The 17,194-nt window shown below is 43.0% G+C and overlaps 1 protein-coding gene across 1 annotated transcript; it reads right to left on the bottom strand.

The window, feature by feature from the left end:
* Nucleotides 1-7,509: 7,509 nt before the first annotated feature.
* Nucleotides 7,510-11,945, bottom strand: LOC307044417 (uncharacterized protein). Its single transcript, XM_079689617.1, has 2 exons — nt 11,867-11,945; nt 7,510-10,621 (listed from the first exon to the last, which is right to left on the bottom strand). The coding sequence occupies exon 2, from the start codon at nt 8,453-8,455 to the stop codon at nt 7,523-7,525; it is 933 nt and encodes a 310-aa protein (XP_079545743.1). The 5' UTR covers nt 8,456-10,621; nt 11,867-11,945; the 3' UTR covers nt 7,510-7,522.
* Nucleotides 11,946-17,194: the final 5,249 nt, after the last annotated feature.

The following is a 17,194-nucleotide window of genomic DNA, read 5'->3' as shown; positions in this document are numbered from 1 at the left end:
GGTAAAGAAGGTATAATTGTGAACGTGATTTATCAAGTGACGATCTTCAAAGCTATAGCTTAATTCATATCTTAGAAATGATATGATATTTTTACAAAATTAAGTGTGGAAACATAGAAACAATTAAGATATTAGACTGAGGAAGCTTGAGCTCCACGGGAAAGCACACATGTTCAACAGGAAGTCAGGGAGTCACCTACAAACCAAGTATTCCATCATAGAGATAGAGCTCATCATCATCATCGGTGAAAGACCTAATTCATTAACTACAATCCTTGCGTATCGAACATTCTTCAGATGTGAAAGACGTGGATGCTTACAGTGATACTGCGTCAGGAAACAGAGTGATAACCGAGGATCAGCTGTTCTTTCTTTGTCAAGGTGCTTCCATCTAGGCGGGGAGGCCAACTACGGTCACAAACACACATAGATGTGAGATTTTATCGAAGGCTGGGGGAATGTATGAACTACGGTCTAAAGAGAGAAACACTGGTGTGTCTAATAGCACTTGCCATGGTAACAAGGGGCGTCTGGCAACCTGCATGTACACACAAACACAAACAACATGATGTGGGGCAGGATGGTGCCTCTTCAGCCGCTATGCAAGGCGCTCAGTGATGCAGGCGATACGCTTTCCTGCAGAGTAAAGTGTTTGTTGGGCCGAGGTGGAAGAAGTAGTCCGATTATGTACTCAATTAAAAGTCCTGCATTCAAAATTGTACTTCACCATTAAAATATGGATTAAGTACCAAAAGTAGAAGTATTCAGTATGCAGAAAGGTCCATTCGAGCACCAGATATTTAAAACAGCTGCATTTTATTAGATTGGATAAGATTATATGTATTTCATTGATCCCAATTTTGGAAAAATATTTTGCAACGCATTGCACATGAATTTAAAGAACATTAAATGGAATTAAATGGAAAATAAACTCACAGAAATATATTTTAACTACTTTTTTTAAGTATAAATATTGTGTATTATAATTATTGATGCAATAATGAGTTCATCACTTGATAAAAGCTGAGTTTATTTAAATGAATTGAGCCTATAATAATATATTATAATGTATGCAGTTGTTCATATTTTGTATTGGTAATCTAAATCTGCAAAGTAACTATATGCAGTATGTTAAATACATGTAGTGGGGTAAAAAGTATAACGTAGCATGTGAATAAAATTCAAGTAAAGTACTTTTTACTTACGTACAGTACTTGAGCAACATACATTTGATCAAATTCAATTTCTTAGTGGGCTTTTGTGGACAAATGTGCTTTTTTTGCGATATAAACCTTTTTCAATGTATTCATTTTATGACCTCATCACTGATATATGTTTACATACTCCTAATATACTTACTTGATTTGTTTTATATATGTTCCTCATATATTATATATTGACTTATAATAACACTTTAATGCATACTAACAGTGCATTATAATATGCATTATTAGAAGGGTGCAATGCATTACAACTGTAGAAATGATAAAACACTGTAATCCTTGCAAGAAATTACCTCAGTGAGGTAGCAAAGTCTATGAATTATTACCATACTAGAGCTTATAAGTAGTTATGAAATGCTTTAATGATAATTGTTATAAAGCATTGCCAATATTTTTAGTGCATTTTCAAACTATAATTATATAGTTCCATAAGCACATTAAAACACATGTTTAATATGAATTCCAGACGTCATAAAAACGTTTTAAAAACTCCAACCAATACATAAATCAGTTTTCTGAACACTCCTGAATGATCACTACCTTTATTATATCTTCAGTTTCTGTTTATATAAATCACATAAACACACTTACCAAACGCTGCGTAATTGTGAGTTAAGTATTCTATGAGTCTGAATATCTGTCAGAGCAACAAGTCGCAACAACCGGTTCTCTGGCACCGCTCTGTTGGCATGTCCCTGACACTAATTAAAATGTCTACATTTTACAAGGGAATAACGTAAACAACCAAGTATGTGATCTGAATGTCTTTAAAGATACCATAACAATTTATTTAAATGTTATACTGTTTGAAAAAAGTGTATTTATCTTATCTTACTTATTTAACTAACTTATCAACACACAACTTTTCATTTTGGCCAGAGAGGTTTTTTTAACGTAACTTTGTCCTTTTTATATTTATTGCTTGGTTAAGAAAGATGTAAATAACAAGGATACGGGCTTAGGGTTAATAATCAGTAACCCTAAGCCTAGCACTGACTCTAATCCTAACCTCTCCATAGTGGAACTAGTACCCCTATTTTCCAGAAATTAGTTCTGTTGTCTGCTGGTGCTAGTTTGGTGAGCAATTGGTTCCCAAGTTGAACCAACTGCAAACCAGTTGGCTTTTCCACGGACCAGAGCCCCGTAGGAGCCACATCATGATGTCACTGATAACGTGCCTGCATTTCTCAGCAACGCCAGAGAAAAAAAACAACAACAATGGCGGTCGACTTCTCTAGTTTTACTCCAGAGTGTTGTGGCTAATTGTTTGCCAATATAAATCAGCGGAATAGCATACATAGTATGTCATAGATGGGCCTGTTAATGTTGTGTGACATAAATACATGTGTGTGGTCATGATCTAGTAAATCTGCGCTCTCGGCTTGACTGCTTCTGTATCAACTTTATTCTCTTCGTCGTACTCGTCAGTGACTTGCTAAGGTTCATCCCCCAGCTTATGATGTGGTTCTTGGTTCTAGCCCGGCAGATGGTTGGTCCCAAATGCAAACACGTTTTTTGGGGGCGAGAGCCTGCACCGCAGGGGTGAAAACATGAAAAACGTGTTCGCAATAGGGCACCGGCTCCGACCCAGTCCTGGAACCGCTTGGTTCGAAAAGAGGTCAAGGAGAATCACCACTAATATAACAGTCTGTTTGAAGATGACTTTCATCTTTGAGATGACTCGTCACGAGGTATGAGTAGCCTGAAGTAAATCAATATGTGTGTGTGTTTGTATGTGTGTGTGACAGAGTTCTGCTAACCTAGAGGAGTTTTACTACAGATTCCACATCACGTCACTGTTTCCCAAAGGTGCAATTTTCCGGCAGACTGGGCGAGGACAGGCTGAGGCAGGTGGCTGAACAAGGTGTAACAGAGGCTTTGATGCTCCTCTGACACACGCAAGGCTAACCACAACACAGACAAAACGTGCTGTTACCAAGTTGATAACACTGTGGACTTTAAACAATAATTTAATCTCTAATCAAAACACAGGACATGCATTTCAGGTTTTGGAGATCCAGCATGAGTATATTAACTGCAAAAGGTTTACTTGAATGCACATTATTTAATGTTCTGCATCTACGAGTCTCTGAGTTAAAATAATAACCAAACATGGAGTTTGGTGTCCTGTATCATGCCAGTTTTTGTCTTTACAACTATTGCTGTCATTGCAATAAGCTTTTCCTTGTTAGAATTACCTTAATGTTCATGGTTCAGGAGGTTTTTACAGAAAGCTGAATCTTCCAAAGATGTTTCGTCCTCTGAAATCAAACAGAACAAATCATTCAAAATGGTAATTCACTATAGGCCTATCCAGTAGTTTAATGTAAAAATCTGTGTGTCGTCTAAGCAGTTTGGCAGACAAAAGACAAAGGGGCTGCGAGAGCTGATCTCTAGACAAAGTGAAATTAAGTCTATGCTATCTGAGCATTCCCTTTCTTGCCAAAAGTTAGGATGACATGATCAACACCATTATGTTGTGCTTAATATGAATCTACTGCAAGCAACCCATTAGCTTAGCTTACATAGACCAACCTCCGGGTTTCTAGCTCACATGCTAAACTAACTTCAATAGCTTTGTAGGCTTCTGGGAGAATAATCCAAGGTCAAAGCTTTAGAAAAAAAGGTAAAGAGCACAAAGTCCATTCAGACAGGTCTATCCAGACATACAAAGGTCTAATTGATCAGTGGCCTACTGCTCGATCCAACAAACACTTTCTTAGGAAGAAAAAGAGCTAACCATTGCAACACATAGCCATATTCCAAATTAGAAAAAGTGAAGACATAAACAGCATAAAGAAGATTATTCTGATAACCAACACCTCTAAAGCTCGCTTAAATAACATATTTTCTTTTTCAATTCAGCAGACTAGCTATTTACAGTCTTTATGCTAAAATAAGCTAAGCTAAGCTAACCAGCTGCCCACTGTGGCTGCTTATTTACTTAATGGGTTTGAAACACTGAACTTCTCATCTTACTTTAATTATGTATTTAGAAGTGTATCAACAGAAAAAAATCTATATTTTACTAATTACTGCCACCTATAGTTCTTTATAGGGAAGGTTTTATGAAAGTTATTGGATACGATTTGGAATTTATGGATCTATTACTGTACATAAATCATTCCTTAGAAAATTAAACAAGAATCAAAGAAAGGAAAAATTACTTGCTTAATACATAGGCTACTGTCAATATATTTTTCTTCTTTAAGATCTCTCTTGAAACCTACTTCCCTTATACCCTGCCATCTTCCCATGGTTTACATTAGATATGTCTGCAGGGTTGTGCTCAAGGATGAAAAAACAAACCCAATCAAGACCCCCTTTCCTTGCACTCCCTTATTAAATCACAATGTGTGATGCAGACACACAGGGAGTGGAGAGAACAGATGGTGTGTAGCTGCTTGACTCTGACTGCAACGGGTGCTGAACACTTTCCAGTTGAAGGTTTTTCCCTTCAATGGGGAGAGTGTTGAGGACATGTCATGTCCAGTGTCAATGGCCGAGGTTTATAAGAGGCTCCAGATGGAGGGTCTGGTGTTGACGTGAAGGAGACATGAATCCATATCTTCTGTGTGTCATTCCTGCCTATCCTTGTGTATGGGCTCACTATGAGATCATCCATCCATCATATGACTGGCATACAGTGTTCGAATTACCCATTTGCTTTCGGGCTTGTTTTTTTCCCTATTTTTCATTACACATCCTGCTACTAAATACATCACACGCACGCTCTGTTGACTGGCGCAGCAGCGCAGATTCGATCAATTGCTATAAAATCACTCTGCTACTACTACAGACGGTGTCACTACGCCGGCGGCTGTGGCCGTTGTTGAAGCCTCTTCAGGCTCAGCATCGCCAGGCCTCCCTCTCGGTGTGGAAGTTGAGTAAACGATATTGGCAGATTCAGATTTCACGGATCAATAACTCATGAACAAAATGTTATTCAGACATAAATTACGTCTCCTAAGTACCATGGTAAGGTTGACAATGAATTACAATCACATGTTGATAAAAAAAAGCCAATATGTGCTGTCCTCCAAAATGGACACATTAAATTGGTCTCTTTCCGCAGCCGGAGAAGAAACGAGTGCTCAGGGACCGTGTGCAAAGTGCAACACCGAAAAAAGAGAATACAATAATATTCATTAGCAGATAGAGACCAATGTAATGTGTCCAGTTTGGAGGACGGCGCGTATTGGCTTTTTTTGATCAAAATGTGATTGTAGTTCGTTGTCAACCTTACCAAGGTACTTAGGAGACGTACTTTGTGTCTGAACAACGTTTTGTTCATGAGTTATTGATCCGTGAAATCTGAATCTGCCAATATCGTTCCAACTTTACTCAACTCGGTGAGGAGCTGTCAAACTCGACCCTAACGCCGCTTACAACCGGCCGACTAAAAGTTGTTGTCCGTTCACGTTGTCATTTTTAGATTCCTTTGCTTCTTTGCTTGTGAATCCAAAAGCTGCGAGGCAAGGCTGTTTTCGTTTTACCATATTTTTTATCACAAAGCCAGAGCCGGCATCGCCTGCCGTAACCATAGCAACGTAAGTAGCGTAAAGAATGCAGCGCCGCCACGTACAGATGGCAACACCCAGAAATATTCACAAATATAAAGCAAATATTCAGAAACTGTAATGACCAATAACTATTATTTATTTCAAGAACTTTTATTTACAGAAACTCAACATTTCTAATCTGTGTGACACAAATATGCACGATTGTTTTGGGCTCCCCCTATTTATCTCCCCCCCATTTCGAACAGTGCTAGTGGCATAGAAATTAAAGAGTACTTCACAACAGACGTTTAAATGATTTGTGTGTGAAACACTGCTAATAAAACAAGTTCAAATTATATTCCATCAATATTATGGAAAGGTACCCTGCCCAAGCCTCACATTTGGTAACATAAATCTGTGCAGGTACAACAGCTGGTGATACAGTTGCCCAATGAGTGGTGCAGTGATGACATATTTTTGTAGAATGACTTGGAAGTAAGTAGCACATGGGCTACCTCGACAAAAACTAATGGTATTTTTATATTGGGCTTTAGTTTGTTGCAGAATATAACACCTAACACATATTAACACCACTTTTATGATTTGTTAAGGGTAAATGAAATCGCCAGAAGAGTTAGGCTAACTTTACGTTATAAATTGTCTATGCATCACCGCTAAGCTAAAGGTGGCTAATGTTTCAGCTTGATTATTATTATTACTCATTTAGTCACTTGTTAGCAACCGCTGTTTTTTACCACGTAAAATATTTAGACAACTAACAGTCTGGTATTAACTGACGTATTTTATGTCTTGGAGCAAAACGTGAACATTTCTTAAGCTTCTGTTTGTAAGGGTGCGTGGAAAAGGTAGGACCCAAAAGCAGTATTAACAAAAAGCGAGCTTTAATTTACACAAAAAAAAGCCAATGACAAAAGAAAACAAGAGACAAAGTTAGCATTACCAAAAACGGGAGCACGAGTAAATAATCCAAGACCCAAACATGGAGCGTGACATGAAGGGAAAGACAAACAAAGAACCGACACCGAACACAGGAAGAGACAAGACTAAATACAGGGAGGGGTAATCACAAGACGAGAAACAGCCATGCAGGGGAGGAGAAACCCAAGGGCCACAGGTGAACACAATCAGACAACTAGACACACCAGGGAAACTAACGACAGGAAGAAAAACACAGGGAAAAGGACCAGACAATACACCAGGAGGAAAACATGATAGAGAGAACAGCAAAACACCCAAAACAAGACATACAATTCCATGATTGGGGTCTCGGGCGGACGGCCCGGGGGCAAGGCAGAGTCCATGGTGGGGGTCTCGGGCGGAGGGCCCGGGGGCAAAGCAGAGTCCATGTATGGGCGAAGACCACAACGGGCGAACTCAGGGGGCCGAGCATGAGGGTGAAGGCAGCGGCAGAAAGAGTCAGGGGGCCGGGCCCGAGGACGAAGCCCGCGGCACTCAGGGGGCCGGCCTCGAGGGCGAAGACCGGGGCTCTCAGGGGGCCGGGCTCGAGGGCCAAGACCAGACAGCTCCGGAGGCCGGGCAGGACCCGGTGTCGGCCGAACAGGAACCGGAGCCAGTGGGACAGGCTTCGGCAGAATCCCCCACGGAAGAGGACCAGGAGTTGGCAGGACCCCCGGCGAGACAGGTGATGGCGGGGCCTCCAACGGAACAGGACAAGGGGTTGGCAGGACCCCCGGCAGAAGAGTTGTCAGCGGGATCCCCAGAGGAACAGGACATAGGATTGGCAGGACCCCCGGCAGGAGAGTAGTCGGCGGGACCTCAAACAGGACTGGACATGGAGCTGGCAGGACCCCCAGCGGAACCTCCAACGGCACAGGACATAGGGTTGGCAGGACCCCCGGCAGAGGAGTAGTCGGCGGGACCCCCAACGGCACAGGACATAGGGTTGGCAGGACCCCCGGCAGGAGAGTAGTCGGCAGGACCTCCAACGGCACAGGACATAGGGTTGGCAGGACCCCCGGCAGGAGAGTAGTCGGCGGGACCTCCAACGGGACAGGACATGGGGTTCACAGGACCCCCGGCAGGAGAGCAGTCGGCGGGACCTCCAACGGCACAGGACACAGGGTTGGCAGGACCCCCGGCAGAAGAGTAGTCGGCGGGACCCCCAATGGGACAGGACATAGGGTCGGCAGGACCCCCGGCAGGAGAGTAGTCGGCGGGACCCCCAACGGGACAGGACATAGAGTTGGCAGGACCCCCAGCGGAACTTCCAACGGCACAGGACACAGGGTTGGCAGGACCCCCGGCAGAAGAATAGTCGGCGGGACCCCCAACGGGACAGGACATGGAGTTGGCAGGAGCCCCGGCAGAAGAGTAGTCGGCGGGACCCCCAACGGGACAGGACATAGGGTTGGCAGGACCCACGGCAGGAGAGTAGTCGGCGGGACCTCCAACGGGACAGGACATGGAGTTCACAGGACCCCCGGCAGGAGAGCAGTCGGCGGGACCTCCAACGGCACAGGACACAGGGTTGGCAGGACCCCCGGCAGAAGAGTAGTCGGCGGGACCCCCAACGGGACAGGACATAGGGTCGGCAGGACCTCCGGCAGGAGAATAGTCGGCGGGACCCCCAACGGGACAGGACTTAGAGTTTGCAGGACCCCAAGCGGAACTTCCAGCGGCACAGGACACAGGGTTGGCAGGACCCCCGGCAGAAGAGTAGTCGGCGGGACCCCCAACGGGACAGGACATGGAGTTGGCAGGACCCCCAGCGGAACCTCCAATGGCACTTGAGTGGGGACTTGAGTAGGGACAAGAGAAGGGACTCGAGTAGGGACTGGAGAGGGGACTTGAGATGGAACTCGAGAGGGAACTTGAGAAGGGACTCGAGAGGAGACTCGAGAGGTGACTTGAGAGGGAACTCGAGAGGGAACTCGAGAGGGGACTCGAGAGGAGACTCGAGAGGTGACTTGAGAGGTGACTTGAGAGGGATCTCGAGAGGGAACTTGAGCGGAGACTCGAGAGGTGACTGGAGAAGGAACTTGAGAGAGGGCTCGAGAGGAGACTTGAGAGGGAACTTGAGAGGAGACTCAAGAGTGGACTCGAGAAGAGACTCGAGAGGTGACTTGAGACGGCTGGTACGCCGACAGGACTCGGGGAGCTGGCGTCGGCTGCAGAGCCAACAGGAGACGAGATGCTGGAGTCTAGGGCTTTAACAAACGACTAATTTGATAATCGATTAATCTATCGATTAATGAAACGATTAATCAACTATTCAGACTTTTACTGTATGCCTTGCACAATTTCTCAAACGCTCTTATTTAGACATCAACTTTTAGATTTAGCTTGAGGTTGTTTTAGGCATGTGGAAACTAACAATGAAAACAATAAAGATGAATACTTGATTCAAAAATACATATATTATTAAATTAACTAAACACATTTTGAACAAAACTAACATTGCTTTTTATTTAAATAAAATAAATAATATTTCACATCAAAAGAAACAACAGTGTTTTAACAAATCATATTAAATAATGTGATGAAAGAACTGTAAACAGAATAGCTGAAACTTTAACAAAATAAATAACTCAGTTACCTCTAATCATTAACCCATATTTGTATAATTTTGTTAACTCTGTGTGTTGCTGCTAGCATACATAACACCTGACGTGGAAACGTTACTCGTGGATGGGGCGACAGAGCTACTAGAAAGACAGTCGAACCCGGTGTTTTCCTCCGTCTGAATGTGGTGCACTTTTGCTAAATGTTTAGACAAATTGCTCGTGTTACCGCCCTTACAAGCTAAACTCTTATTGCACTTTTGGCAAAGAGCATTGTCCACATCGAGACGGGTAAAGTTTAACCACACCTCGGAGCGCGTTCTCTCCGCCATCTCCGCAGTGTGTTGCTGCATGTAGCAGCTGCGTGTGTGTAAACTGCCCCGCCCCCTCGCACACAGACGGGGGAGAGAGATCTCATCTGATCATCATAGACGCATTTGTTTGTCTTTTTGCATATTAGAAACGAGTTGGCGACCCTAATACTGCGATATAATGTTTTTCTAGCAATAATACATGACATATATTTTTTAAATGTCTCCAGTACCGATAAAAAGACCAATAACGTTGGAGTTTAACGGAGCGTAAAACACACGTGATGACGTCACCAACGAATCGACGACTGAATTAGTTGGCAACTAATTTGGTAATCGATTTTAATCGATTAAGTCTATTAGTTGTTGCACCCATACTGGAGTCGGCCGGTATGCCGACAGGACACGAGGAGCTGGTGTCGGCCGGAGAGCCTACAGGAGACGAGGGGCTGGAGTCGGCCGGTAAGCTAACAGGACATGGGGAGCTGGCGTCGGCTGGAGAGCCACTACTGGAGCCGAAACTGGAGTCGGGACCATGGCTACTGGGGCCGGTACTGAAGCCGGAACCAGGGCTGCTGGGGCCGGAACTGGGGCCGGAACCATGGCTGTATTGGCCGGTTCTGGAGCTGGAAACATGGCTGTGTGGGCCGGCACTGGAACCGGAACCACTGGAGCACGGGCTGGAATCTTGGTCTTGCGTCTCCTAGAGATTCTTTGGAGGATCCGTGGGCCTCCCAAGGCCTGGTCATACCCCAGGAAAGGGTTAGAGGCTTCGGACAAGTCCTCAGGACGACTTGTGAAAAGTTGTAGCCACTCAGGCAACATGCTCCTGAGCCAGGGCTTGCGAACAACCTCCTGACGTGCCTCCTTCAACGCAGCCCCTCTACCCCGTCTAGATGAGGCGTTACTCTAAGCGTAAAAAATGTACTCCAGAGAATACCCAAGACATTCCGCCTGTAGAGCAAAATAATCAGTCTGCTGAGACCAAAGTTGGTCGGTTCATTCTGTCAGGGTGCGTGGAAAAGGTAGGACCCAAAAGCGAGCTTTAATTTACACAAAAAAAAGCCGATGACAAAAGAAAACAAGAGACAAAGTTAGCATTACCAAAAACAGGGGAGCATGAGTAAATAATGGAGCGTGACATGAAAGGAAAGACAAACAATGAACCGACACCGAACACAGGAAGAGACAAGACTAAATACAGGGAGGGGTAATCACAAGACGAGAAACAGCCGGGCAGGGAAGGAGAAACACAAGGGCCACAGGTGAACACAATCAGGCAACTAGACACACCAAGGAAACTAACGACAGGAGGAAAAACACAGGGAAAAGGACCAGACAATAAACCAGGAGGAAAACATGACAGGGAGAACAGCAAAACACCCAAATCAAGACATACAAAACGTGACATAACACAATAATCGTAACAGTGTTAAGCACAGACCTTATTTCAGGTATCTAACAAAAAACACATTCTTATTTTTGTTAGAGAAACAGAACAGTAGAAAGCTGCACACAAAAACACAAAATGTATTTAACGGTAAATGCAAAAACTTGAGAGATTTTCAAGTTTTGTTAGTTGGCATGATATATATGACATTAAATACCCCATTCGTCAATTTGAAGCTTTTTTTCTGTTTAAAAAAAGTGAATTGCTAAGATAAATTCTAAACAAGGCTACTAAATGTCATCCAGACAACAGAGGTGGCAAAAGTATGCACTCTCTTTACTCAAGTAGAAGTACAGATACTTGTGTAAAAAAATACTTTGGTAAAAGTAGAAGTTCTGATTCAACTTTTTACTTAAGTAAAAGTACAAAAGTACAGTCTCTGAAATGTACTCACAGTAAAAAGTGCAAAGCTAATCTAACCTTACATCATATTAATATAATATTAATATTAGGGATGCACCCAGTGCTTAATTTGTAAATCATAAGGTGCCGGAACGCAAAGTACATATGACAGCTCAGGGATGACGAGACGCGTACAGGTCCCGGAACGTATACAGAAAAGGTGCTGAAAACAACATGAAAATGTCCACTTGCAACGCTGTGGGACTTACAAGCCTCAATTTCAAATAGTATCCATGGTATAAATGTTATGACGATAATTTATAATTTTTTAGGCTAGTACGCACAACATAGGTAAATGCCCACATCACCACAGGTGTAACTTCAGTATACAGCCAGCAATTAATTTCTCAACAGGTTTAACGTGTAAAAAAAATATTTATTAGGCCTATTCAAAGATTGGCACGGCGGCCTATTAATAGACAGTATGTTTGCTCACCATATTTAGTTGTTTAAAACACCCCACATCACGAGCATGTCCGGATTGTCCTCTATCTCTTTTTTTCTGCTTTTACTGCGTGTGTCTGTGGCAGTTCTGTGTCCTTTGGCCACCCAGGACCTCACGTACGGGACTGGATTGAATTTAGCCAGGGGGGGTCCAACAAGATTTAGGAAGAGTAAAGATGACATGGGAGATGTGAGCAAAGAGCTACGGTTGGGAGTGCAAATCAAGTTCATTTGAGAAAATCCGCGCTCACATTCAGCACTTGCAATGGGAATGCTGTTGACAGCAACAAGTAACTCCATCAGCTCTTCGGGGGTGTCTTTAACATCTGAGTCTCTGTACGTTCTGTAGGCCCGTATGACTGCGCGCGGGTTGGCAATGTTGAAGCGCTGACACAGTGACTCGACCTCAGTCTCTCCATACAGCGCACCTGCGTCCTCGGGCCAGTATTGTGCGTAAAGCACCTTCAACTCCTCAATGAACTTGTTTTATCCAGTTTTATCTGGCATCCGGCCTCCTTGAGATAACATACGGTCCTCCAAGTTCTTGGCCACAGTTAGAAAAAACTGACCTGTCGCTGGACGTCCCACACTCTTCTACGCTCAATGCGCTCTCCTCTCCTACTGAATCTTCCTGCTGTAAGCCAGCTGATGTCGCGGTTCCGCTCGCCTCTTGCTCCGGCTGTTGTACCGGGCTAGTTGATGCCAGGGTACCCACCCGTTGCTGTTGGTGGTCCACCTGGCTGACGGTAGCTGGCTCCTGTTCCGGCTGGCGGTGAACCTGACCCGCTGCCCGGGCTTGGCTAGCTGTCGGTTAGCTAGCTGGCTAGCTGTTGCGGCGCTAACCTCCTCCTGGTTTTGACCATCAACATGACCGCTGCAGCTGCCCTCGTCGCTGCTTGTGGAGGCTTTTCTGACTCGTTTTGAAGTGTCTATTACCTCTTCCTTCTTTTTGAAGAAAGACAGTACATTTAACTGTCTTTTTGACATGCTTGCATTGAATCACCGTTTCTTCCTCTCTGCGACGTGCTCCTCATGTGGCGAATTTCAAAAGTGAAAGACGTTTGTCCGTTGGTCCAGCTTTTCAGTGCGTCAACACAGATCTCCGACTCTTGGGATTTTTTCTGTAAATTAATATCTGCATATTTTATTTCATTTTAACCATTTTTATTTTTATTTTTTTGTGAGAGGTACCGGATCTGCCCAAATAGGTGCCGGAACACAGGGTGGCCAAAATGAAGAGGTGCCGGATCCTGTTCCGGTGTTACAGTACAAGTTGAGTCATGACAACTGGCGACATTCTATTATTTTCGTCATAGGAATCCGGGGCGTGTACATTGAGGACCCATTGTTGACTTACCAGGAAAGAAACATCGTTTGTCGTTTACGTTCATCTTTTGCTATATCTGCCTCCATAGGATCACTTTGATGCACATTCAGTACTCGTATGTGAGGTTGTGGGGGAGAGGTCGATATCGTGACGCTTACAGGGAGGTATCGAACATTACAAAGTAGGTGACTGTGTAGATGCCTGTTCAAAATATTGCAAACTTGAATAAATCATTTAAATTATATTATTTGTTTCCGACTTTCATTTGTTCATCGTTCTTAATGTGATGTATATTAGCTTTGATAGCTGTCCATACCTTCAGACAGCCTAAAAGTAAAACACAAGTTGTTTATTCACAAACGCTCATCGACATGACTGGATCACTCATGACAAGTTGTGATCAGCTCCGATTAAATTGTGATATCAATTCTGTAGCTATTCTCCAGGGAGCACGTTTTTTTGATGAAATACCTGTATCCCTCTCATCACAACAAGACTCTACACTGTGCAGGAAAAACAATTACATACATGAAAATAACCTTGATGCATGGGAATGAAACACACAAACTATCTTCCGTGGCTATGCTGATATGTCACAGTAACAGTCAACCACATAAAAGTAAGTCCAGCGGGGCACACGTTGATAAAACATTTGTACATCATTCTTAATGTGATGTATAGTAGCTTTGATAGCCTAAAAGTAAAACACAAGTTGTTTATTCACAGCCCGAAAGCAACATCGAGATGACTGGATCATCTGCAGTGTTGGGCAAGTTACTTCCAAAATGTAAGACAGTAGCCTACATTACTTACTAATGTCTTTTTTAAGTAATAGGCTACGTTACATTACAATATTACTGTCTCTGAAATGTAATGACTAACACTACTTTTATATTAGCCTATTTTTGAGTTACTCTACCAAAATAACCTTAAAAGAATGGCTAAGTATTTTAAATGCTAAAATGTAGTTAAGTGCAGCTCATTATACATCCAGTGAAGGACAATGTGGTATAGCATAACAACTGTGTAGGCCATTAAGGCTACTCACAACTTTTATTACACGGCTTAGTTGAATACTCGATTCTGATTCATTGAACCTGTGACACGTTGTTAATACAGTAGTACAGACCACTGTTGATGACTACAATGAAGGTTGCTAAGGAGGATCAAGAAAGAGAAAGCAAAAGAGGTTAAAAGACGGAGCGCTGAACGTCAGATAAATCACCAGAAGAAGGCAGAGAGGAAGTAAATACTAGCAGGAACACGGAATGGGCTCTGTAGTGTGTTTAGTATGTAATAAGCGGGATATTTGTGCAGTGAGGCAGTCATGGGGAAAAGAACATCCGACAGCCTGGATCTTGATGAGCCTGAAGGGTAAACAATTTTTCTCTGGTGTCAGAATGTCTTGCAATGTTGGTAAATGGTTCAAAAACATAAAACCATTTAATTTCGGGTTAAAATGTGTTGTTACTGCGTTACTGAGAATTGTAACGGGCAATATATTAACCACATTTTATTAGTAATGCATTACATTACTTCGTTACAGCTAACAGTTATACATTACTGTAACTCCGTTACTTTTGTAACGCATTACACCCAACACTGTAACTGAAGCACGTGTTCATCACAGGATCGATCACAGCTGGCCACAGCTGACCATCTGGGACAAGCTGTGATCTGCTCCTTGATTGTCTCTAGTGCTATATAAACTGGTGGAAATGACACAAATGTATGAGGATAGCGAGAGAGATATAGCGAGAGACATAGCGAGAGAGACATTTAGAGCGAGAGCGACATTTAGAGAGAGAGACATTTAGAGCGAGAGAGACATTTAGAGTTAGAGCAAGAGAGACATTTAGAGAGAGACATTTAGAGCGAGAGAGACATTTAGAGAGAGACATTTAGAGTGAGAGAGACATTTAGAGTTAGAGCGAGAGAGACATTTAGAGTTAGAGCGAGAGAGACATTTAGAGCGAGAGACAGATACATAGCGATAGAATAGTGAGATTCGACAGAGAAAGATCGATTGTGCGTGAGTACTGAATGTGATTGTTTGTTTGTCCTTGTGTGTTGTGTGTTAATTTAGTGAGTAGTTGTTTGCCTGTGTGTGTGTTGGAGGGACAGCATTTGTGTAGGGCTTAATATTAGAGAGGGCCAGCAAACCATGGATGCAAACATGGTGAAAGAACTGTTGGATTTCCATATCCGCCATATATATCCTGAAGGCTTGACTAACAAACAGAGGTTTGCTATCAAAAGAAGAGCTGAGTCCTTCAGGATTAAAGGTAACCATTTCAGACATGTGGTCTTCAGAACATCATCTGCTTTGATAACACTGTTGATACATGTATAATTATGACATTTCAATACCAGACGGAGACCTGCACTACATATGCAGGAGGAAAAAAAACAGGACTGAGCACCTTGCAAAAGTGGTCTTATCAAGTGAAGAAGCCAACGAGCTCTTCATAGAGTTCCACTGCAGCCTAATTGGTGGACACGCTGGAATGGAGAAAACTCATCTGGCCATCATTCAGCGGTTCTATTGGCCTGGCATGACGGAGGACATCCGCAAGTGGGTGAGTTCAAAATAATGAGGTAAATTACACATTATGGTACAAAAGTGCAACACATAAAGGTTTATAGTGTGTTTTTTTGTTCAGATTGCTGCGTGTCCCCAGTGCCAATCCAAGAGGGCCACTATCAAGGAGAAGAAAGAGTACACTCCTATTGAAGTACAGGACACATTTGCAGACAGTTTCAGCTTTCAAACATGCCAACAGTAATGTACTGCAATGCTCATGTGTATTTTTTTCATCTCAGGTAACAGAGCCTCTGGAGCTTGTCGGCATGGACCTAGTGGGTAAACTCACAGTAACCGATGGTGGCAATCAGTACATTTGTGTAATGGTTGATTATTTCACCAAATGGGCAGAGGCATACCCACTTAAAAATAAAACAGCAGATGAGGTGACCAAGTGTATTCTTGATTTCTTTTACAAATTTGGTGCACCTAAAAGACTGCTAACAGATCAAGGCAGGGAATTTTGCAATAAGGTACTACTGTGAAGAATTATGACTCCCCATTATGTAACTGCTGTGCTAACTTATTTATTTCCTGTTTGTCCCAATGTTCACTTCAAGGTCAACTATAACCTTTGTGAGAAGCTGGCCATCAAAAGAAGCCTGTGCTCGCCGTACCACCCACAAACAAATGGTTTGGTGGAAAAACTAAATGGCACAATACAAAGGTATATTTGTTCATAGAATAACAAACATTACTGTTCCTATATGAACTAATCAGAATTGATAGCTAAAAATACAACAAAAGTAAATAAATCAGCTGCTTTATCATATATTAGAAACCAATTTCTGTTCTACCTTCTTGTGTTTGTACTTGACCTGAATTTAGGTCCCTGAACAAACTGGTGGAGGGTGAGCCCAAACAGTGGGACCAACTCCCTCAAGGGACGATGTTTGGTCTGAGAACGAAAACCCAGCTGACCACCAAGTTCAGTCCTTATTTTCTGATGTTTGGGAGGGAAGCGAGGTACCCGTCAGAGGTGCCCAAGGAGTATGAGGTAAGATCTGATAATGTCCTCATCCTTTTTAATTATTCATACTATTTCAAACATCAATGTTTTCTCAACATTCTGACGCTTTTCTGTGGCAGATAACGGAAGAGAAAGTGAGCAACTTGTTGCAAATGGAGGAAGTCTTCGAGGGACTCAAAAAACAGGAGGCAGTTTTCGCGAGGGTGAAAGGTAACATAGAAAAAAGCCAAGATAAGATCCGCAAGAGGAAAGAAGGTGGGCAAGTGGACAATTTTCAAGTGGGGGATTTCGTTTTAAAACGCAACAAAAGGTCGGAACAGAGGAAAGGAGGAAAGCTAGAGGCAGACATGTTGGGACCATTCAGGATCCTAAAAATTGAGGGGAAGGTAGCGGACCTTGCTACAAAAAAAGGAAAAAAGACAATGAGAGTGAACATTGA

The sequence above is a fragment of the Notothenia rossii genome, assembly GCF_949606895.1.
Source record: "Notothenia rossii genome assembly, chromosome: 6".
In the NCBI taxonomy this organism is placed as follows: domain Eukaryota; kingdom Metazoa; phylum Chordata; class Actinopteri; order Perciformes; family Nototheniidae; genus Notothenia; species Notothenia rossii.
This window is presented reverse-complemented; position numbering and strand designations above follow the sequence as displayed.

Bases quoted from the DNA above. Each gene is read 5' to 3' on its own strand.
- LOC307044417 (XM_079689617.1), bottom strand. From the start codon at position 8,455: ATGTCCTGTCCCGTTGGGGGTCCCGCCGACTACTCTTCTGCCGGGGGT.